At 50.9% G+C, this 21,105-nt stretch overlaps 7 protein-coding genes across 7 annotated transcripts; 3 read left to right on the forward strand and 4 right to left on the reverse strand.

The window, feature by feature from the left end:
* Window positions 1-966: 966 nt before the first annotated feature.
* Pdw03_0353 (Formate dehydrogenase) lies at window positions 967-2,322 on the forward strand (the record flags this gene model as incomplete). The annotated part of the gene is made up of 4 exons (XM_066099577.1): window positions 967-969; window positions 1,123-1,149; window positions 1,215-1,390; window positions 1,437-2,322. 4 exons carry the CDS (start codon window positions 967-969, stop codon window positions 2,320-2,322), a joined length of 1,092 nt encoding a protein of 363 aa, XP_065957304.1.
* Window positions 2,323-2,957: 635 nt separating this feature from the next.
* Window positions 2,958-3,556, reverse strand: Pdw03_0354 (uncharacterized protein; the record flags this gene model as incomplete). Its single annotated transcript, XM_066099578.1, has 4 exons — window positions 2,958-3,042; window positions 3,098-3,112; window positions 3,310-3,386; window positions 3,530-3,556. 4 exons carry the CDS (start codon window positions 3,554-3,556, stop codon window positions 2,958-2,960), a joined length of 204 nt encoding a protein of 67 aa, XP_065957305.1.
* A 1,223-nt stretch (window positions 3,557-4,779) lies between these two features.
* On the forward strand, window positions 4,780-10,366 carry Pdw03_0355 (Cytokinesis protein SepA/Bni1; the record flags this gene model as incomplete). Its single annotated transcript, XM_066099579.1, has 3 exons — window positions 4,780-5,201; window positions 5,268-5,960; window positions 6,013-10,366. 3 exons carry the CDS (start codon window positions 4,780-4,782, stop codon window positions 10,364-10,366), a joined length of 5,469 nt encoding a protein of 1,822 aa, XP_065957306.1.
* Window positions 10,367-11,327: 961 nt separating this feature from the next.
* On the forward strand, window positions 11,328-13,089 carry Pdw03_0356 (Mitochondrial GTPase (Mss1), putative; the record flags this gene model as incomplete). Its single annotated transcript, XM_066099580.1, has 3 exons — window positions 11,328-11,423; window positions 11,487-13,018; window positions 13,071-13,089. The coding sequence occupies 3 exons, from the start codon at window positions 11,328-11,330 to the stop codon at window positions 13,087-13,089; spliced, it is 1,647 nt and encodes a 548-aa protein (XP_065957307.1).
* Window positions 13,090-14,890: 1,801 nt separating this feature from the next.
* Pdw03_0357 (C2H2 finger domain-containing protein) lies at window positions 14,891-15,280 on the reverse strand (the record flags this gene model as incomplete). The annotated part of the gene is made up of 1 exon (XM_014682056.1): window positions 14,891-15,280. One exon carries the CDS (start codon window positions 15,278-15,280, stop codon window positions 14,891-14,893), a length of 390 nt encoding a protein of 129 aa, XP_014537542.1.
* A 610-nt stretch (window positions 15,281-15,890) lies between these two features.
* On the reverse strand, window positions 15,891-17,671 carry Pdw03_0358 (UDP-glucosyl transferase family protein; the record flags this gene model as incomplete). Its single annotated transcript, XM_014682057.2, has 3 exons — window positions 15,891-16,581; window positions 16,646-17,546; window positions 17,599-17,671. 3 exons carry the CDS (start codon window positions 17,669-17,671, stop codon window positions 15,891-15,893), a joined length of 1,665 nt encoding a protein of 554 aa, XP_014537543.2.
* A 279-nt stretch (window positions 17,672-17,950) lies between these two features.
* On the reverse strand, window positions 17,951-20,442 carry Pdw03_0359 (Glycoside hydrolase, superfamily; the record flags this gene model as incomplete). Its single annotated transcript, XM_014682058.2, has 3 exons — window positions 17,951-19,922; window positions 19,980-20,304; window positions 20,379-20,442. 3 exons carry the CDS (start codon window positions 20,440-20,442, stop codon window positions 17,951-17,953), a joined length of 2,361 nt encoding a protein of 786 aa, XP_014537544.2.
* Between the last annotated feature and the right edge of the window lie 663 nt (window positions 20,443-21,105).

Genomic DNA, 21,105 nt, shown 5'->3' on the forward strand with positions numbered 1-21,105 from the left:
AGTTTCGGCAGAAGAACGGAATTTATTCGGTATGGCTTCCATAGGAACCTGGTGTGCTGGAAAACTTAGGGAGGTTCAGTACCTTGTGAGACAGGTATTAGACGAACCAGTAGGTTGGAGATGCTAATTATTGTGATAATTGGGGGGGGGGGGGGGGGGTCAGTTGGGGGCGATTCTGAACAGGCTCAACAGTTGTAGTCGGGTTGGGTCATTTTTACCCCTCATTATGTCAGCCAATTATGTCAGTTACCCCGCAGCGGGGTAACATCCAAGGATGTGTTAGTGGGCTGATGGGTTGGAGATTGAGATGGTGGGAATGCCGATGTAGAATGCTAGAGTGAAAAAAAGAGAGAGATTTTTCTATTATGTAGGTATTCTATACTTTGTAAGCGATGACTGTACAATTGTACATATCTCCTGGGCTAAAACATTGCAATGGTGCCCCTGCACGTTTGTCCTTTCAGAGAGTATTCCGTACATGCAAATTGTATAGGTGTAGTAATGTAGTACTGTGCTCCGTACATGTCCATCGGATAAATGGCAAGCAAGAAAAGTACGCTATATCCAAATATGATTGGCTATACATGTTGAAACATTAAATGCGCAACCTGTTTCTTGTCCCTCGTGCGGAGAGATCTCCAAGTGGATTCGCAGTCCAGTCCGGCTTTCCCGCTGCTATGTGTCCCAATAACTTTGAGGGGATGTACAGTATCTTTGTTTGTACAGAGGGGGATATAAAATCAGCTCCATTTGCTATCCAGATGATTTCTTTCTTCCCATTCTATCCCACTACTATCTGTTCTACACTCTTCCGACCTTTTTTTTCTTTGCCTGTAGGTCTACCCTTTGACGATGTCCCCTTTGATAGCCACATCGCATCTCCTAAATTACACACAGATATAACAGAGTGCTGACCCTTTTTCTAGCAATATCTTGAATTTTTCTTTTTTAAAAAAAACCTTCACAATGGTATTTATCCACTCTCTTTCTCGTCAATTAGGACGATCCTTTCTCTGGAGCCCTCTCAAGCCAACTGTTGCCTCCAGCGCATTCACTCGAGCTGCACCTTTGGCTGGCTCTATTTCCGGTGCACGTACACTAACCGCAACTGCGAATCTCCAGGGCAAAGTTCTTTTGGTTCTCTACGATGTAAGTCATTGTCACTCCATACTCTGCATGTGTCAATCGCTGACCCGGCCTTTTCTGTAATTTAGGGTGGTGAGCACTCCCAGCAGCAGCCTAAGCTGCTCGGCACCACCGAGAATGAGCTCGGCATTCGCAAGTGGCTTGAGGACCAGGGTCACACCCTGGTGACTACCTCTGACAAGGAGGGCGAGAACTCCACTTTTGATAAAGAGCTCGTCGATGCTGAAGTCATCATCACCACTCCGTACGTTATCCATGCATGGACTTTCAAACCTTCTAACAACAAACAGCTTCCACCCCGGCTACCTCACCGCCGAGCGTCTCGCCAAGGCTAAGAAGCTCAAGCTCGCCGTCACTGCCGGTATTGGTTCCGATCACGTCGACCTGAACGCAGCCAACACCACCAACGGCGGAATCACAGTTGCCGAGGTCACCGGCTCCAACGTCGTCTCCGTGGCTGAGCACGTCATCATGACCATCCTCCTCCTCGTCCGCAACTTCGTCCCTGCCCATGAGCAGATCAAGAACGGTGACTGGGACGTCGCCGCTGTGGCCAAGAACGAGTTCGATCTCGAGGGTAAGGTTGTCGGCACCGTCGCCGTCGGCCGTATCGGTGAGCGTGTCCTCCGCCGTCTCAAGCCCTTCGACTGCAAGGAACTCCTCTACTACGATTACCAGCCCCTCTCCGCTGAGGCCGAGAAGGAGATTGGATGCCGTCGTGTCGAGGATCTCGAGGAGATGCTCGCCCAATGTGATGTCGTCACTATTAACTGCCCCCTGCACGAGAAGACCCGCGGTCTCTTCAACAAAGACCTCATCTCCAAGATGAAGCCGGGTGCTTGGCTCGTCAACACCGCCCGCGGTGCCATCGTCGTCAAAGAGGATGTCGCCGAGGCCCTCAAGTCTGGCCACCTCCGGGGTTACGGTGGTGATGTCTGGTTCCCCCAGCCCGCCCCCAAGGACCACCCTCTCCGCTACGCCGAGCACCCCTGGGGTGGCGGCAATGCCATGGTTCCCCACATGTCCGGTACCTCCATCGATGCTCAGGTCCGCTACGCCAACGGTACCAAGAGCATTCTCGAAAGCTACTTCTCCGGCCGTGAGGACTATCGCCCTGAGGACTTGATCGTCCACAAGGGCAAGTACGCCACCAAGGCCTACGGTCAGCGCAAGTAGAATGTTCTTGCCCGATGCCGTGGGAAGTTTTCTCCGGTTGAGAGGCTTCCTATCCTCCTATATTTCTAAATGTTCCCAACAGTCCCATTTGCTCATAACATGGGTGATGCTGAAAAAGGTAGCATCTTTCACGATACCAATGAATTGTCTTTCTAACCTTTCCCTTTTTTTTTTTTTTTCCATTTTGACACGCATTTTGAAATTTCTATCCTCTGAACTTCATGTACAACAAAAGTATGACATGTAGAGTTATGGATGATGATCGGTGGAGCTATGTCGATCTCGCCAGATTAATTGAGCCTAGCCCTTCGGTGGAGTCTACAACGTGTACGGAGTAGAGCTGATTTCTTTTTTTAGACATTCTTGATGACCAAGTATGAATGGTGGCAATCGAGTCCAAATAACCGTGGACCTGTAGATCAACTGTTCCAATTACTCACGCCTCCGTACTCAAGCCTGCGACATGCAATTCCAAGGACAAAAACGGAACAGCTCTATTCCAAAAGTAGCCATGCTTGAAACACTACACATGCAAAACCGATACTAGAGAGGCTTGCAAAATATCCCTATGTTGAAGACAAAAATCCCAACCCCAAGAATGCAGGGATGTATGTACAAGTGCGATCTTCAACATTTCAAAGCCTTCCCCCCCTTCCATTCCCACTCCTCTCACCCTCCTGCTCATCACTATCATCCATAAACCCCTCCTCCAAATCCCGACTTAAACGACTCTCGGCATCAGCCACATCATCACGTCTCCGTTGCTCCAACGCACCTCGCCTCACCGAGTCTATATTCATCCTAACCAATATCTCCCCTTCCTCGTCGTCAATACTCTCCGTATCATGGTCAGCTGTGTGTGCCCCCCATCGCCACCGAGATCGAAGGAAGAATTGCATCACTTTATCGGCTATGCGGTCGCGTAGAGACAGTGTGTGTGTGGATATACTGTGTAGTGGGAGGTATTGCGAATAGCGTTGGTGGTACCGGCGGAAGAAGGGAATGATCACACATGAGGCTAGGATGTAGATTGATAGTGCGATTGCGGCCGGGATCAGGATTGTCTGTGGATGTAAGTGGTTTGTCAGAATAGGGTTATTTATTTTTAATGTTTTTTTTTTTTTGGGATCTTCGTCATTGGCAATGGTGCGTGCTTGGAGATGACGGTGCGTCTTGCACATTGAGATAGGGGGGGTTTTGCGCGCACCTTGGCAAAGACCCTCGTTGATCCCATACTGGAGGGGGATACTAGGCTTCGCACCTAAGATAGGATGGTAGGGTGGTGAAGTTTGCGAGAGATTGCGGAGCGCGGAGTCCCACGGGTCCAGCACACGCGGCAGGGGATCGGCAGATCGACAAGCGGCCACCCGGGTGTCGTCAGATTTGGTTTTGAACGAGGTTTAAATATCTGGGATCACTCCCTTGTGCGATCTATTGTATAGAAAACTAGACTACATGCACTTGACTGTCTGTTGTAGCCTAAGGTAACAAACATAACATATCGATGCCAGAAAGCGAGTCTATCTAGTCCCAGGGGCAGCTGCGCTATCGCTGCTAGGGGGCCTGGAATACTAATAACACCGAGGGCTTCTTTTGTCGTATGTCTTTCTTCAGTCCCACTGTTCATCACTCGCGATATGAACAATCAACAGCAAGTAGAGCAACTGGGGCGCTGTTGATATCCAGGGGTAGTGATCTTCTCTGTCAGTGAATACCGGATTGTTTTTTTTTTTTTTTTCAAGTGTGTCCCTTCCCGCCACGGACTTCGTTTCAATTTGCTTGAGTGATTCAACTCCTTGTTGTGCCATGTTTCTGTCATGTATATCGTCCCATCAGGAATCTATACATCTATGTTTTTCACATTGACCACAGGACTATGGTGATAGTTAATTTCATGTTCTTTTCTTCAAGAACGCGAGGCGAGAGTTGATAATAATAGAATAGATGCTAAACTCCAACATCAGGTGTTTTGTGACCCACGTTCATTCCAAGGTCAGGGCCTTCGAGTACTCCGGACAAGCTTACGTGATCTCGACGATCACGTGCACGGTCGGGGAGTTTCTCCGGGACCCCCTAACATCAATAGACTGATTAGAAGAACGCTCCGCTCGGGCTTTGATCCAGGCGTCAAACTGGACTTGACATTTGCAAAAAGCTTGCATGTTAATTTCCTTTTCTCCTATTTTGCTTTCCTTGTGGGGTGAGTGCCGTGAATAAACTTCCTTACCCCTCGGTCTCTCGCGACTCCGCCAGTCGCAACGGGTATACTAACTGGCCAGGGAGGGACAAAACAGAGAGCCACTTTCGCCCATTTTGAATGTCACCTTCTTCTCCCATATCCCTTGCGATCGACAGCGCCTTATCGCCAAATCTGACTGCCATACTTAATATCATTCCCCAGAGTGTTGGAGGGGCCCTTATGCTGCGCTCTGCCTCATCTTACTGACGCCCGCCAAAATGCCAAGTTCACAAGCCGAAAAACCCAAGCAAACCTCAACTGGAATGTCATTCTTCGGACGAAAATTGTACAAAGAGAGACCGACCGAGGAACGATACGACAACTATGCCGGTTCCTACGATGGCCTGGCCCCTCCAGGAAGCGCCGGAGGCTCACGCTCGTCCCGCCATTCGAAGCGATCTTCCATTCAATCTGTCGACATGACCTATGATTTGGATCCTAGTTGTATCGCACAAACCTCTGGCGTCATCACATCTATTCCCTTCGAAAGCCTCCCCAACGACACCAGGACCCCGATTCCAATCGACAACACGGCCCGCCCTGGCTCATCACGCAACGAGCCTTCGCCCAACCATCTGGGAAAATCTGGAAGTGACTATCATCAATATCCGACTGTGACATCCACGTCTGCGCCGAATGGGTATGCCCCACATCCTTCTGGCCCTCGCCCGGCCCCGTATGGCTCAAACGGCAACCTGACCAGCAGTAACTCTGGCGATCGAGGTGCCAGACAACAACAGCAACAGCAACCAGTGGGACGACCAGGCAGCTCCGCAGCGAGCATTGGACCTAATCACCACTCTTCTTCTATTGATTCGTCCTCCAACTCCCGTACCTCTCTCGACCAAGCTAGCATCTACTCCTCCGTTTCTTCGAACACGCGCGGTTCAAGCCACTTCTCCTCGGATAATTCCTCTCGCACTCTCACGAGCTCGCACTCGAATGACCGAACTGCCATGCTCCCCAGCTCCAGCTCGGGCCGCTTGTCAAATGCGGGATCCTCCTACCAGATCGCTGCACCGGCCGCTGCCCCCCGGCCACAAGATAACTACCTCACTCGACCGAAAGATGACCGAATTGTGGACCAGCTGTTCTTAGAGCTGATGCAGAAGCGAGGGTGGCAAAACCTTCCTGAACAGGCCAAACGGCAAATGTTGTCGTACCCCGCATCAAAGAAATGGACTTTGGTACATCAGGATCGCTTGACAGAGTTGCAAGGCGAGCAAAAAAGACGACAAAATGCGCGACAAACTCATGGACATGAGGGCCTGTCTGGTTTGCTTGAACGTGCCGACGAAGAAGGTAGCCCAGAATGGTACGTGAAGAAGGTGATGGATGACAGCATTACATCCAAGCAGCTCGCTAGTCTGAGTGTCAGCTTGCGGACACAGCCAATCAGGTAGGAAATGCCCTTTTTCTCGAAATCGTCCATATCACTAATAACTACACAGCTGGGTGAAAGCCTTTGTTGAAGCCCAAGGTCAAATCGCTTTGACCAATGTTCTCTTGAAGATCAACAGAAGAAAAGCTTCTGGTCCAGTTCCGGCTCCCCCAACAGGCGATAGAGATCTAGACCGGGAGTATGATATCGCCAAATGTTTGAAAGGTCTCATGAACAACAAGTATGGCGCAGACGACGCTCTAGAGCATCAAAATGTGCTAGTTGCACTCGTCAGCTCGTTATCATCGCCACGTCTCAATACTCGAAAACTTGTCAGCGAAGTCCTCACTTTCTTGTGCCACTGGGGTGATGGACAAGGCCACCAAAAAGTTCTGCAATCTATGGACAAGGTCAAACATGATCATAACGAAACCGGCCGCTTCGACGCGTGGATGCGTATTGTTGAGGTCACCATCGACGGCCGTGGAAAGATGGGAAGTCTGGTCGGTGCCAGTGAAGAGTACCGCAGTGGAGGCATTGGCATGGAGAACCTCCTTATGGAGTACGCAGTCTCTACCATGATTCTCATCAATATGCTAGTTGACGGAGCAGAAACGGACCTGCAGCTGCGTTGCCATATTCGCGCCCAATTCACATCATGTGGAATTAAGCGTCTGTTGACGAAGATGGAGGGTTTCCAGTATGAGGTTATTGACAAGCAAATCGAGCGGTTCCGCGAGAATGAGGCCATCGATTACGAAGACCTTCTCCAGCGGGAGGGCAGCAGCATGAAGGATAGTATCGAGGGCGAAGTCAAGGATATGAGTGATCCCATGCAAATCGTTGATGCAATCACGTCCAAAATCAACGGCAGCCGGTCGCATGACTACTTCCTCTCAGCCATGCAGCATATGCTTCTCATCCGCGAGAACTCCGGCGAGGAAGGGCTGCGTATGTTCCAGCTGGTAGATGCCATGCTGAGCTACGTGGCCATGGACCGGAGGTTGCCCGATCTTGATCTTCGGCAGGGTCTGACCTTTACCGTGCAGAGTCTGCTAGACCGGCTGCACACTGATGCTGAGGCAAGACGGGTTTATGATGAGTCGCTCGAGGCCCGGCAGATCGCCGAGGCTGCCATAGCTGAGCGCGATGAGATGAGAGCACAGGTTGAGCTTGGAGCAGAAGGCTTAGTCTTGAAACTGCAAAAGCAAATCGAGGAACAGGCTGGTATCATCGAGCTGCAACAACGGCAAAATGAATCCTTCAGGGCCGAGGTTGCCGAAATACAACGACTGCGTGCTTTGGAATTGCAGCGCAATGAGCTGGAAACCCGAGAACTATATCTCATGCTCCGAGATGCCCAGGACATCGCTGCTGCCAATGCCCGAAAGGGCATCAACTCTGACACGGCGGACGCAGTTGATCCATCCCAGATGCCCGGCATTATGGACCGCGAACGACTCATGGAACGTTTGGAGCGTCAGCTTGAGCGGACTAAGACCCAGTTCAAGCTGGAGGGCAAGGTCTGGGGCCAGCTTGGACCGTCTGATCGACTCCGTGAGCTGCGTGAGAAGATGGAAGGCGAAAGATATGACAGTGAGGACTTTGCTGAAACTTCCCGCTCACACCTCGAGCCTGGTTCTATGGGATCTGTTTACCGCAATCGCAGCCAAATCCCTACGATGAAATCGACGCTGGAAGATGAGGAGGACATCCCACTAGATATCAATGGCGAGCCGATGTACGAGAGGTCTCGTCTGGTGGGGCATCGTCCTCGTTTGGACCCTGCCCAGGCTAGCGGGTTGCTAGGCGAGCTTGCTTCTAGGGTTCCTAGGTTCGATGCTGAAGATCCCGATGTCATAGAAAGGGAACATGTACCCAAGCTGCAAAACAATGGAGCTGCTACAACGGCCATGCTGCCTCCCCCCCCTCCTCCAGGAGGCAAGGCTGCTCCTCCGGCACCACCGCCGCCGGGAGTTATGGCCCTTCCCCCACCTCCGCCGCCAGGAGGCAAGATTCTTCCCCCTCCCCCTCCCCCCGGGGGCGTCGCTCTTCCACCGCCGCCTCCCCCGGGTGGAAAAGTTGGTCTGCCTCCTCCCCCACCGCCTGGCGGAATGGCTCTCCCACCGCCTCCTCCGCCAGGTGGTGCCAAGGGTGTTTCTGGATCGCTGGCCCCACCTCCGCCCCCCGGTGGGCGAGTTGGGTTGCCTCCGCCGCCCCCCGGTGGGAAAGTTGGGTTGCCTCCGCCGCCCCCCGGTGGGCGAGTTGGATTGCCTCCGCCGCCGCCTCCAGGTGGTGGTGGAATCGCTCCTCCGCCTCCTCCTATTCCTGGAGCCAAGGGCCTGATGATCCCCCCGCCTCCACCCCCCAACGGTGCCTTGGGTTCGGGCTGGAGGTCGCCATTCATGGTTGGAGATGTTTCGCCCTCTACAATCCACATGCCATCCATTCGACCTAAGAGGAAGCTTAAGGCTCTGCATTGGGACAAGGTCGACACTCCTCAAGTGACTGTTTGGGCTAGTCACGCACCGACTGCCAAGGAGAAGGAAGAGAAATATACCGAGCTTGCTAAGAAGGGTGTTTTGGACGAGGTTGAGCGATTGTTCATGGCCAAAGAAGCGAAGATCTTTGGGGCTAGCACTGGTGCGAAGAAGCGCACGGCCAAGAAACAGATTATCTCAAACGACCTGTCCAAGAACTTCCAAATTGCTCTGTCCAAGTTCTCTCAACACCCGGCCGAGGAGGTGACTCGCATGATTATTCATTGTGACAAGGACATTCTGGATAACAACGTTGTCATGGATTTCTTGCAAAGAGACGAAATGTGCAATATACCGGAGAACGTCGCCAAGCTTATGGCACCCTACAGTATGGATTGGACGGGCCCTGGAGCTGCTACCTCCGATCGTGAACAGGATCCCTCTGAGATCACTCGCGAAGATCAGATCTATCTCTACACTGCATTTGAACTAAATCACTACTGGAAAGCAAGAAACAGAGCACTTGCAATGACCCGCACCTACGAACCAGAGTACGAGTACATCTCCGCAAGCCTAAAAGAAGTCTCACGAGTCAGCGAATCCTTGCGGGACTCTGTGTCATTGATGAACGTACTCGGTCTGATTCTCGACATTGGAAATTTCATGAACGACGCCAACAAGCAGGCACAGGGTTTCAAGCTGAGCTCCCTCGCCCGGCTGGGTATGGTGAAAGACGACAAGAATGAAACTACCTTTGCCGATCTGGTCGAGCGTATCGTGCGCAACCAGTACCCAGAGTGGGAGGGCTTTTCCGAGGAGATCGGTGGTGTCATTGGCCTGCAAAAGGTTAATGTCGATCAGCTCCGCACTGACGCTATCAAGTACATTGGCAACATCAAGAACGTACAGTCGAGCTTGGATGCTGGTAATCTGAGTGATCCTAACAAATTCCACCCTCAAGATCGCGTCAGCCAAGTTGTCCAGCGGTCCATGAAGGATGCTAGACGGAAGGCTGAGCAGCTGCAGCTTTACCTGGATGAGATGGTGAAGGCATATGACGACATCATGGTCTTTTACGGTGAAGACAACGCAGACGAGAATGCTAGACGGGACTTCTTTGCTAAGTTGAGCGCGTTCTTGGTCGAGTGGAAGAAATCCAGGGAGAAGAACATATCTCTGGAAGAATCCAGAAAGCGTACAGAAGCATCCCTCGCTCGCAAGAGAATCAATGTCAATCTCGCCAACAACACTCCCGTCGTAGAGGCAGCGCAATCGCCTGCCTCAAGTGGTGCCATGGATTCTTTACTTGAGAAATTGCGTGCTGCAGCACCTCAAGCCAGGGATCAACGAGACCACCGCCGTCGTCTTCGTCTAAGGAAGCAGCATAACGTCCGCGCAACTTCGGACCCCAAGCCACCACCTGAAACGGGTGGGCCAGACGAAAGCGCAGATGCTGCCGAAATCAAAGCTGATGGCGAAAACAATGACGAGAACGGTCTTCTCAGCCCTCCAGCCACCGCAGATGAAGACAGCAAGCAGGAAACTCACGTTTCTGAAGGCGAAGATGTTGCCGATCGTGCCGCCAGCCTGCTTCTTGGTCTGAGAAGTAATTCCGATGCAGGCGGTGGCGAGCGCCAGAGACGGAGAAGAGAGAGCGCAGATGAAGAGCGGCGTAACCGTCGCATGAGACGTCGCAATCCCGCGACAAGCGGGAGTAAAGATAGCGCGGATGGCTCTGGTGGCCTTGCTACCGTTCAAGAGCCTGCTTCTCCGGAGCATCCCGAGCAGACAGATTCAGTGATCACAGACGATCAACAACTCCCCAGCCCACCGAACGAGTCTCAACATCCGCCTTCAATTGTTGTGTCGGAGCAAGGCGATCCATTATCACAAGATCCCTCGATTGACGGCTCTCCTCACAAATCAACTGATTTGTCGGATTGAGTCAACAACCAACAGCCGATTTAATCTAATGTTTTCTCGATTCCCATTGATGACGCATTGGAGCCAAACCCAAATGGCTTCCATCGCCATCAACACTACTACTACCTACTACAACCGCCCTCGATTGTATAATACCAACTCCTTACTTACACTAGTCTTTGAGCCGCCCTCCTTGATTTGACGAGCCGAGCAGAGCATGGTGTGACGATGATACCTTTCTTTGTTTTCTTTTTTTTTTCCCGTTTCATCTTGTCATTATCCATTCGTGTGCAATCATTGTCTCTTTTCTTTTCGTTATCCACTTCTGCATACCCACTTCACATCGACACCCTGTCTCTCCCTTTCCTTGTACATAATCTCTTCCCCCCGTCTTCATCAAAAGCTACCTGCCATGGAAACGTCGCAATGATTGGAGGGCGTATCATTGAATTGCATATTGAGCTTGATGTTCAATATTTTCCTGCCTTCTCGCCTTGTCCTTTACATCCTACTTTCGGAGCGCAGGCGTAATCAAGTTTTACATCTGCTGTGTATCCCAGACCAAAGACGCATTAGATGGGCTGTCATGATGTGTGCTTGTCAGGATCAGGATTTAAATACCCGCCGCTAGTCAGAATCTTTGGTTATCTTCTAATGTTGTTACGTTTGTAGTTCGTACTCGTATTTTTCCCTCTTATCAATCATGTGCGTGTCTTATCGCGAGATAAACGTTCCGAGGTGGAACCAACATTTGAACACTCTCGACATCTACCAATATTTTGTTGGTGTAATCTTGCACATGCGAGCGTCTCGCCGAGTACTACGTTGGGCTTCTCCCTTTAGCTCATCAGCAAGTCAACATTGGCAAACGATATCAACTAAATCCTATATCCGACGTCATGGCTTTCTCTCTGATTCGCCGGGCCCCCAGCGGACTCCCGGACAAGCTCAAGCTTTCTCGTCGACTCGCCTAGCTAGATACATGCTCGATGGAGACGCTACAATATACGCGCTCTCCACCGCGACTGGACGAGCAGCCATTGCAGTTGTGCGCGTATCAGGTCCGGCCTGTGCCTCAGTATGCATTCCGCAAAACAGTACTCAAATCCACCAACCCACCAGAACTAACCACGCAATCCAGATTTACAAAAGCCTCTGTCCAAACCACCCCCTCCCAAAATCACGCTATGCAGCCCTTCGCACTCTCTACGACCCAACCCAACCCCCCACCACAAACACAATCCTCGACGCCGGCGCCCTAGTCCTCTACTTCCCCTCCCCTCGGACTGCAACAGGCGAAGACATCCTTGAACTCCACATCCACGGCGGACCTGCAATAACAAAAGCCGTCCTCTCAGCAATCGCCCAGACAAATACCCCAGATCACACAGTCCGCTACGCCGAACCAGGCGAATTCACCCGTCGCGCCTTCATGAACGACCGTCTCAGTCTGCCTCAGATCGAAGCACTCAGCGACACACTCTCCGCCGATACAGAGCAGCAGCGACGACTAGCCGTGCGCGGCTCGAGCAATGTACTGCTGAACCGCTATGAACAGTGGCGACAGGGTCTGCTGTATGCGCGCGGCGAGCTGGAGGCGTTGATTGATTTCTCTGAGGATCAGCATTTCGACGAGTCGACTGAGGAGCTTGTTTCGTCTGTTGCGAGACAGGTGCGCGCGCTCAGCGTGCAGATCGGTTTCCATATTGCGAATGCGTCGCGCGGGGAGTTGCTGAGGAATGGGATTCGGGTTGCGCTTTTGGGGGCGCCGAATGCGGGGAAGAGTTCGTTGCTTAATCGGGTTGTTGGGAAGGAGGCGGCTATTGTTAGTACTGAGCTGGGGACTACGAGGGATATTGTGGATGTCGGGGTTGATCTCGGGGGATGGTACTGTAAGCTTGGGGATATGGCGGGGATTCGGGCTGAGGGAGGTTCGAGTGATGGTGAGACGGTTGTTATCGGGGCTGTTGAGAAAGAGGGGATTCGTCGGGCTAGAGAGAGGGCGTTGGAGTCTGATGTTGTTATAGTGGTTGTTTCGTTGGAAAACACTGCCACTGGGGTTCGGTTGTTCGTGGAGCCGGAGGTGCTTGGTGCTGTGAATGACTGCGTCGAGGCAGGAAAATGTCTCGTTGTGGCCATTAACAAGTGCGACAAGCTACCCACGGCGTTGGAAAGTGATGTGCCGCAGTCAGTGTCTGATACGATTCACGATCTCTTCCCTTCGGTGCCCGTAGACCGCGTGTTTGCCATTTCTTGCGAGGAAGCCAAGCGAGAAGCGTCTCTCAATACCACGGATCCAGGTAATCTACAGGTCTTTCTACGTGGGCTAATTACGACTTTTGAGCAGATTGCCTCGCCCCTTGGCGTGGATGGAGATGGAAATCAAGATCTTTCGTATTGGGAAGATTCTCTCGGGGTCACCCATCGCCAAAGCTCTAATCTTCAAAGGTGTCTCGATCATCTGCATGACTTTCTATCTCAAGCATCTTCCGCTGAAAGCCCTGATTCCTCGCGCGAGAAAGAACTCGGCTCTCTCGATTTCCATGCTGAATCTGAAGTCGATATCGTCACTGCTGCAGAACATCTGCGCTTTGCGGCTGACATGCTGGCCAAGATCACGGGAAAAGGCGAGAGCGGAGATGTCGAGGATATGTTGGGAGTTATCTTTGAAAAGTAAGTCCTTGGTCTTGGTGTGTTGGTCCCGATGGTAAGCTGACTGTCGTAGATTCTGTGTTGGCAAGTGAAGAGTCTGATGCAAGCGTGGCTCTGATGATGCGGTTGACTTGCAACGCTGTCCCATGATAATTTGTTCAATTCGTTGCTGGCTGCAATTGAGATGGTTGAAACGATTGCTATGCATTGTCCATCATGCACGTTCCGAACAGCCTACTTTTGGCTAGGCAGAATCTTGAGACAGGGTCGATTGGCTGGGGCATTGTACCCTCCTCGACCCATTGCAGGAGATAACATGATGAATGATTGAGGCCGAGAGAACTGCCCTTCGAAGTGGTAGTTGGTAAATGGGAGGCGATGTGTCGAAGAAGTTGCAACAAGCCGATGCAGTTGTAGGAAGAGCAGCTTGATATACTCAGAATGTATAAAATGGTAAACCAAGACTCGCCGAACAGCAACCTGATACTTATAGGAAAGAAACGTCGATCATCAAATTGTCAGCCTTGGTAGGCCTCATTCATTATCATAGGCACCGAGGAATGACCCCCCCCCCCCCACTCCCCCCCAAGTTCATCTCCGAAAATTTGACAGAGCCACTACACTCCGATTGTCTTTGTCAAAAACATAGAGCAGTCTGTCAAACGTGATCTGAGACAGGATCTGGATACGGTCTCCGCGAAGTACCTTTGCCATTCAGTGTCTCAGTTCGACCCGATGTGATCCCGAAATCTAGCAACACAGCACGCCCTAAATGATGATATTGAGGCCTGAAGGGCTATTCTTGTCATGAATGCTACGGTAGCATAGAGAATGCCAATGCTATAGCTAGTTTCAGCTGTATTCCTGTAGAAAGCCGAGCTTGAGGTTGAAACATACTTGTCGATCAGTGTCATTACGCACCTTTTTAGAGATTTCCATCTTTTTGTCTTTTCTTTTTTTTGATTCGTTTCCTCCTGGGTATTTCCTTTCCTTTGCTATTCGATGAAGATATATTGTTGGTTCAAATGTTCCAATTCCAAACTCATGTCAGATCTAAGAATAGTGAGCTGCTTGGAGAATTCCTTCTAGAAGGATTTCAAATCCAAAATAGAACGTAAGTAACCAAAAAAGGGAGAGAAAATGCCCGGAAGATCAAAAATAAGAAACCCACGTTGTGCTCCTGCAGAACTCACAACGTCCTATTACCCTGTCCTCGGGGCTGACAAGCCCCGTGCAGCCTTGGACAAGATTGTGACTGGCCTGTTTCGACCCTGATATTGGCTGCGAATACCAAAAATAACAGATTCCTAGACTAAAATAAGCCGATAGTCTGGGAGTGAGGTGTTGAGTATAGGCTGGATAATAACCGATGTCTGTGCAGTGTGGGATATGCTATGAATAGCTTCATCCCTGTCTGTCCATCTGGCTTGCAAGATCTGTTGAGCTTTCTTTGGTGATACGTCCTGTTTGGGCCTTTGTCTAACCCTTGACGTTATTTTGCGTTTCTCTTTTTTTTTCTTACCTTGCATTATTCCTGTTGTCTTTTTCACATCAGCCTTTCATCTGATGTTCGAACACTTGCCTAAGACTTTGACAACCACACCGAAGATACAGAATCTCCTTTTGTAGAGTGCTATCCCAATAGAAAATCCTGACATGTAAATCTGAACTGGACGAGTTTTTTTATAACCTTGGTATTAGTTGGCGAAGAAGCAAACCACCATGCCTCACCTCACTGTAGCCCACTTCTTCCGCCGAACAGATAGGGAACCACATCTGATATCTCCTTTGCCTCGCCGAACCTGAATAAGATACTCCTCCAAGCCCTCCCACCATCCCACGCAGCCCATCCCAGGTTGGCAGGTTAACATCAAGATTCATAGCAAAGAAAACTTAATAGCTGACGTAGTCCGAGCCAGGACACTCATAGTACTCAACATAAAAGTTGCGGAGAGCCCCCAGGCACTCCGAGGAGTTGAGCAAGTACGAGCAGGAAGGACTGTTTTCGACGTGATAGTAGAGGTGAGAGACCTGAGGGAACTGAGTCCGGCATTGATAGCAATAGAACGGGTTTTGGTCGGTAAGGTTATTGCCGTAGAAACCGTACTCCGGTGTCTCAAAGGCAAGAGTGCGAATGCGGTCTCGCTTCACACAGCGACCTTCTTCGAGGTGGTACAGCAGGCCCGAGAAACCAACCCAGTTGCTTGGACAGAACCAGCATTCGTAAATGGAAAGACCTAGAGGGTTGTTGTGGTCTTGTCGGGCTGCAGGGTGCTGGTACATGGTGATGGAGCGTAGAGATGTGATTGTGGATGATAGGAGGTGAACTGGTTGATGGAAGATGGATGGAAGATGGAAAGGAAGAGGAAGAGGAAGAGGGTGATTTGTACTCGTTTGATTGCATACGTTCCCTTTTGGGACTTGTCTTGACTACGTCTCTTATGTCCCTCACAACACGTCCCAGTGGCCATTGTGATTGTACCACTGGCTGCTTCTTTTCTTTAAATCACTACCAGCCCTAGCATCTTTAAGGCTGGTGTTAGATCCAGGTGCACCAAACTTATATCCCTTTGGTATCTTAGATGGAGTACAATGTTAGATATTCGGCCACAAAATAGTTGGACCCCTTCATGGGGAGAGCTAGGGCCCAAGCTAAGAAAAAAAAAATGCCCTTTGACCAGGTTGAGTGCGATCTATCGCCCGATCCCTATCCCAGCAGTGACCACTGTTCCTAAAGGGTTGACTCTACACTGGATCCATGGGCGAAGTGGTTATACAGAAGGGGTCTGAAATCAGATATGGATGGCTCTGATTATAAAGGTAGTCCAAACAGGCCACTTTGCTATTTACTCGAGGTCAACAGATCTATCGTGAGATATCCTTCACACAAACCCTACTTGTAGATGGTATTCTTCAGAGCCTCCCAGCCTGCAAGCGCAGTAGATCGGACCTGTCCGATCACAGGGCCACGAAACCGCCACGCAAAATGACCAGCCATCCACGTCGATCCCACAACCGCAGCTAGAGCCAATCCACTGACAGCATAAAGATCCCAGTTCTTGGCTTTAAATGCCGAAATACGCATATCTGCCGTCTGCAAGTGCATCGGGCGCAATTCCGTGCCGTCTTTGAACCGTAACTCATTGTCGTACATGAGCTCCTCGATCAGATCGGCTGCATGGTACTTGCGACGACTCGCCACATGAGCAATGCGCTGCAGACGTAGCACATTCTGACTGTATGTCTCGTTTTCGGATTTGAGAATCTTCTTGGCTTTCTCGTAGACCTCATCTGATGTAAAGCCCAACTTGCTTAATGACTCGGCCACACCTCCTGCGACGAGCCGGGCGGTGTTGGCGATCTGGTCGGAAAAGATACCCATTGATAACATTGGCTTTCCGTGGTACAGGCCCTCATTGGCACTGGATCCTCCGCCGTGAGTGAAATAGAGCTTGGTTGACTCGCTGTCGAGGACAGCACGTTGAGGTGCGAAAAATGGGAAGACCCAATCCGGATGTTTGTTGTCGAGTAGATCCCCCAGGGTAATTTCTTTGGCATCGCCGGGGTTGACAGGGAAGGATGCGCTAGCAATTTTTTGAGCTGTCAGTGAAGAGGACAGATTTATTCTCATCAATGGTAGGTTCGTACCTGCGATCAAGGTCTGCTCGACATGTCTTACCCATAGCCCAGATCACACCGTCGATGAGGCCATCCTCCTGGAGACGATTTGCAGCCTGGATGATCTTGGCAGCATCCTTATGTGGCAGGATGATGTGAGTCCCAAGGGCGATATAAAGGACTGATTGATGCGTGGCCAAGAATGCCCCACACTCCGGGTCTAGTGGCGGGTAAGTCGGACTGAGGAGAGGACCCACTGGGGCAGCGGTAGGAGGTAGATCGCGTGGGATCTCCAGCCCAAAGAAGGAATTGACCAAGATGAGATAGTCTGGTTTGCTGGGTTTGTGAGGCGGATAACAGACGCCATTGTCACTTCGGAGCTTCTGGCTCCATTTGCTGGCACGGATGATGGCTGGAAGATCCGGGAAGAAGAAGACCTCGTTCATCATACGTAGCCACATCGGAGTATCCTCGGATGTCAGGGTCCCTGGAAGTTGGAATCCGGGCTTGCCTGGGATATACGAACAGGGTAATTGGAATGCAGGCATATTGGGACAAACAACCGCGATCGGTAACTTGTACTCAAAGTGAATATCGTTGGCTGCCTCGACAAAGAAATCGGCAACTATCATGTCCGGTCGAGTCGCGGGGTCCTCCATGATCTCTTTGAGACGATGATAGGTTTGTGGCCAGAAAGAGTCGAACAGGTATTTGGATCCCATAGCTTGTCCGATACCCTTGGAGATATCCCATGCCTGCATACGCCGATAGTGACCATCGAGTTGGTCGGGGGTTGGTCCGGGACCCAACTGATGAAGCTTGTTGACAAAGTCATAGTCAGGTTTCACCCAGCTCTCTTGTCCTTGGAGTGTCGCAAATTCGATTTCGTGGCCACGTTCCGCCAGTACCCGACCGATTTCCAAAACAGGAGCTGTGTAGATTCTTTTTAGTCCTGTCCCGTGCCAGCTATGCTCTGCACTTACCGGCATGTGTGAATCCCCCGGTGGTAACCACCAGCAAAATCTTTCGAGATGGGTGCACTTGGGACTGACTCATTGTGAGAGACTGCATGTTTCAACGGTTGTCAAAAGGTGGAAAAGGGCGAAGCCACTACCTGAAATCCCCGCGGAATTGGCCCCCAACAGAGAACATCCCTGTCACGGAGTTCGGGGATTTGTTTTGTTTTGTTTTGTTTTTTTTTTTTTTTTTTCAAAATCAATCCCGCCGAGTCGATTCTTGAGAATGTTGTAGAGGTTGGGGGGGGGGGAAAGACTACTGTTTCTTGATTTTCGTAACGCAGCCTCTAGTCTATGTAACAATTCTAAAAGCTTCATTCTAAATAAGAGTCACTGTAGAGTGAAGAGGCAAATTCCGAGAGCTGAACCCAACGCTGATGTGAATCTCTCCACTGGGAATGCACCAATCCTGAGCCTGAATATCCCAGTAACTGAGATCACGGCGTGTGAGATTAAAAGGCACTTTCTTGCTCTCGCCGGGGCTCAAAGGTACTTTCTCGAAACCACGAAGTACTCGAATCGGAGTACCGGAAGGAACACTACCACGCGAGAAAGAGACGTAGAGCTGGATGACGGCTGCTCCTCCCCGAGAACCGGTGTTCTTGACACGTGTTGAAGCATGTACCAGTGTCTTCCACAGGTTCGGATTGCCCCCCAAGGCCAGTGTGGAAAGATCGGCTGCAGGAGGAGTGGTCGAGAGATTGTCGTGGCTAGCAGATGGGCTCAATGTGATAGAAATCGGAGAATCCAGAGCGAAAGTGGTGTAGCTGAGTCCAAAACCAAACTCGTAGAGTGGAGTAATCTCCTGATCGTCGAAGTGACGATAGTCAATGAAGAGACCTTCGGTGAAGTTACTTTGCCAAGCCCATTCTTTAGTCGCATCGGGCCCAGTGACATTCACAATGGGGCCGTTGTAATCTGTGGCATTCCTAGCAACTGTGTATGGGAGTCGGCCTGACGGGTTAACGTCTCCCCAAAGCACATCGGCGATTGAGTTACCACTCTCCTCCCCAGGGTAATGGGCCGCAAGGATAGCCACCACGTCAGGATTAGATGCCCATGGCATCACATTCGGACACCCGGAATGGGTAATCACAACGGTGCGTTTCGGGCATAGGTTCGTGACAGCTTCTACCAACTGAGTGGAGTCACCGTCGGCCTCAAGGTCCGTTCGATCGACCCCTTCAGTTTCCCAAGTCTTCAAGAACACCAGGCAAACTTCGGGCCAAGGATAGAGTGTAGTCTGTTCGCCACTGGTGAGGACTGTAGTGTTGGTGATGTACTGGACCTGTGCCCCGATCTTTCTAGCCCGAGTTTTGATTGCCTCTAGTGGGGGAACGATGAAACTGGTGCGGCCGCCTCCAGATCCACCCCCGATGATGAGGGTTCCAACGTTGTACCCAGCGTTTGGATAGAGAGCGCCGGTGGTTATATCGGCTGCATCCTCCCCAAACACACCGATATTGCGAGGCGATTTCAAGGGAAGGGTGTTGTTGACATTCTTCAATAACACTGTCCCGGCTGAGCCCATGGTCCGGATCAAGGCCGAGTGATTGCCCCGAACATCGCGTCCAGCAGGAGTAGCTGTGCCAGGGCTTAATAAGTGCACACCTGTTAGGACGCCAAAATTTTCCAGCGTGAGCAGCTCTGACGATGGATCAATGCTTGGATAACTGGTGTGGTTTTGACCAAAATACAAATACGGAGTCAAGATACGCTGAACCATATCGTTGAGACGCGCCTCAGGAACTGATCCGTTTTGCACCGCTGTGACCAGGTTAGGTCCCCAGTATGTCTCGTTCAACTGGGTCCCCGAAATGGGCCCTGGCTGGTTCATATCCATCCCGGCCATGGCAGAGTCAACGCCAGACATGGCGCCCATAAAGTCGGACGTGACCCAGCCTTCAAACCCTAGCTCTGTCTTTAAGAGATCGTTTAAGACCTGTTTGTTTTGACAGCTGTATGTACCGTTGACTCGATTATAGGCGCAAGTCACACTCGCAACGCCCGCATGAACAGCATCCGCAAATGGCCACAGATATAACTCGTGCATGGTTCGATCGTCGATGTTGGAAGAGACTGCAGCAACCATCTGGCCATCAATCTCGGTCGCTTTCCGTTGCGTTTCTTGTTCGTTGCCAATGATGTGCTTCGCATTGGCTTGAACACCCTGACTCTGCACGCCACGGATCGTGTGGTCCATAGCCACGCCAGTTAGGTAAGGGTCCGGAGAAAAGCCTTCCCAGTTTCGGCCACCAAGAGCACTGCGACCCAATGGGCCGCCGACAGGACTTTTTACGATTTGTTAGCACCGTCAGCTTCGCTAGGGTTTGGGTCTGATCACCTACCCAAGCATAACATGCGCACCCTTTCCTCGGAACTCGGCACCCATTGCACTCCCTCGTTGGTAAATCATCTCCTTATCCCAGGTCGCCGCCATGGTGAGTCCAGATGGAAAAATACTAGCCAAACTAGCAATTCGAATCGCAGCAGGTCCATCGTGAATACAAAGTCCGCCAAATCCAACGCTTTCTACGGGTGCAACATAGGCTATGCATGTCCCGGTTAACGAGCCTGTAACAATCGCAACCTTCTCGGTCATATTCATTTGGTTAATCCATGTTTGTGCATCGTGCTTACACTTGAACCACTTTTTTGAATCCAACCCAACATCTGTATATTTCCAAGTGAGGGCCAGGTTAGCATAACGAGATCATTGGCCTTAGGGGTCATCAGATCCGACGCACTGGAAGATAGCTCTGAGGCAATGGCCATTTGCGCCAACAGTGGAATCACTCTGAACCAGAACATCCTATGGCAATGTTGATCCAATGTTGCTTTAGGGTATGATACAAATCACGACCACCCATCCTTCCTATTTTCTTTTCTATCTCTTCTCAAGCGCTAATCGGCTGCCCGGGGGTTAATTTCCTGGCTCGATCCTCTCGGCGGTTTTTCTTTTGGGGCCATTCATCTGGATGAGCTATGATGCTCAGATTCCTCGGCGAGATCTCACAGACCCTTGCTTGTTACGACCTCCCCCCCCCCCCCCCCCCCCCCCCCCCACACTTGACTTGGGGCTTATGCCCGTTCTCGTCCGATCATGTCGAATCTCGCAAAGATGACGTGGGCCTACGCAGAATTTTGGGGGTAAGAGATGGCTCCAACTTTTATTGGGTTTGAGAAGCGCTTCATCAATTGGCCCGGACAGATAATTTCTGGCCAGTACGGAGTAGATGTAGATTAAACTGGGAAGCGGGTTTAGGGGGGGGGGGGGGGGGGGACTATCAACAGGCGGGCCCACTGTATCAGATAGGAAGGCGGTAACAGTCAACATAAAACACCCGTTTCTTCCGGACAAAAACCATCAACCAATCAAATCTCCTGACCTATCGCTACGGAGTACGGAGTAGTCATTCCTTCGATTCTTTCTGCCTCTAACCTCAAGTGTCCCAATGGTCTCCACCTTTTCGT

This window comes from Penicillium digitatum, chromosome 4 (genome assembly GCF_016767815.1).
Source record: "Penicillium digitatum chromosome 4, complete sequence".
In the NCBI taxonomy this organism is placed as follows: domain Eukaryota; kingdom Fungi; phylum Ascomycota; class Eurotiomycetes; order Eurotiales; family Aspergillaceae; genus Penicillium; species Penicillium digitatum.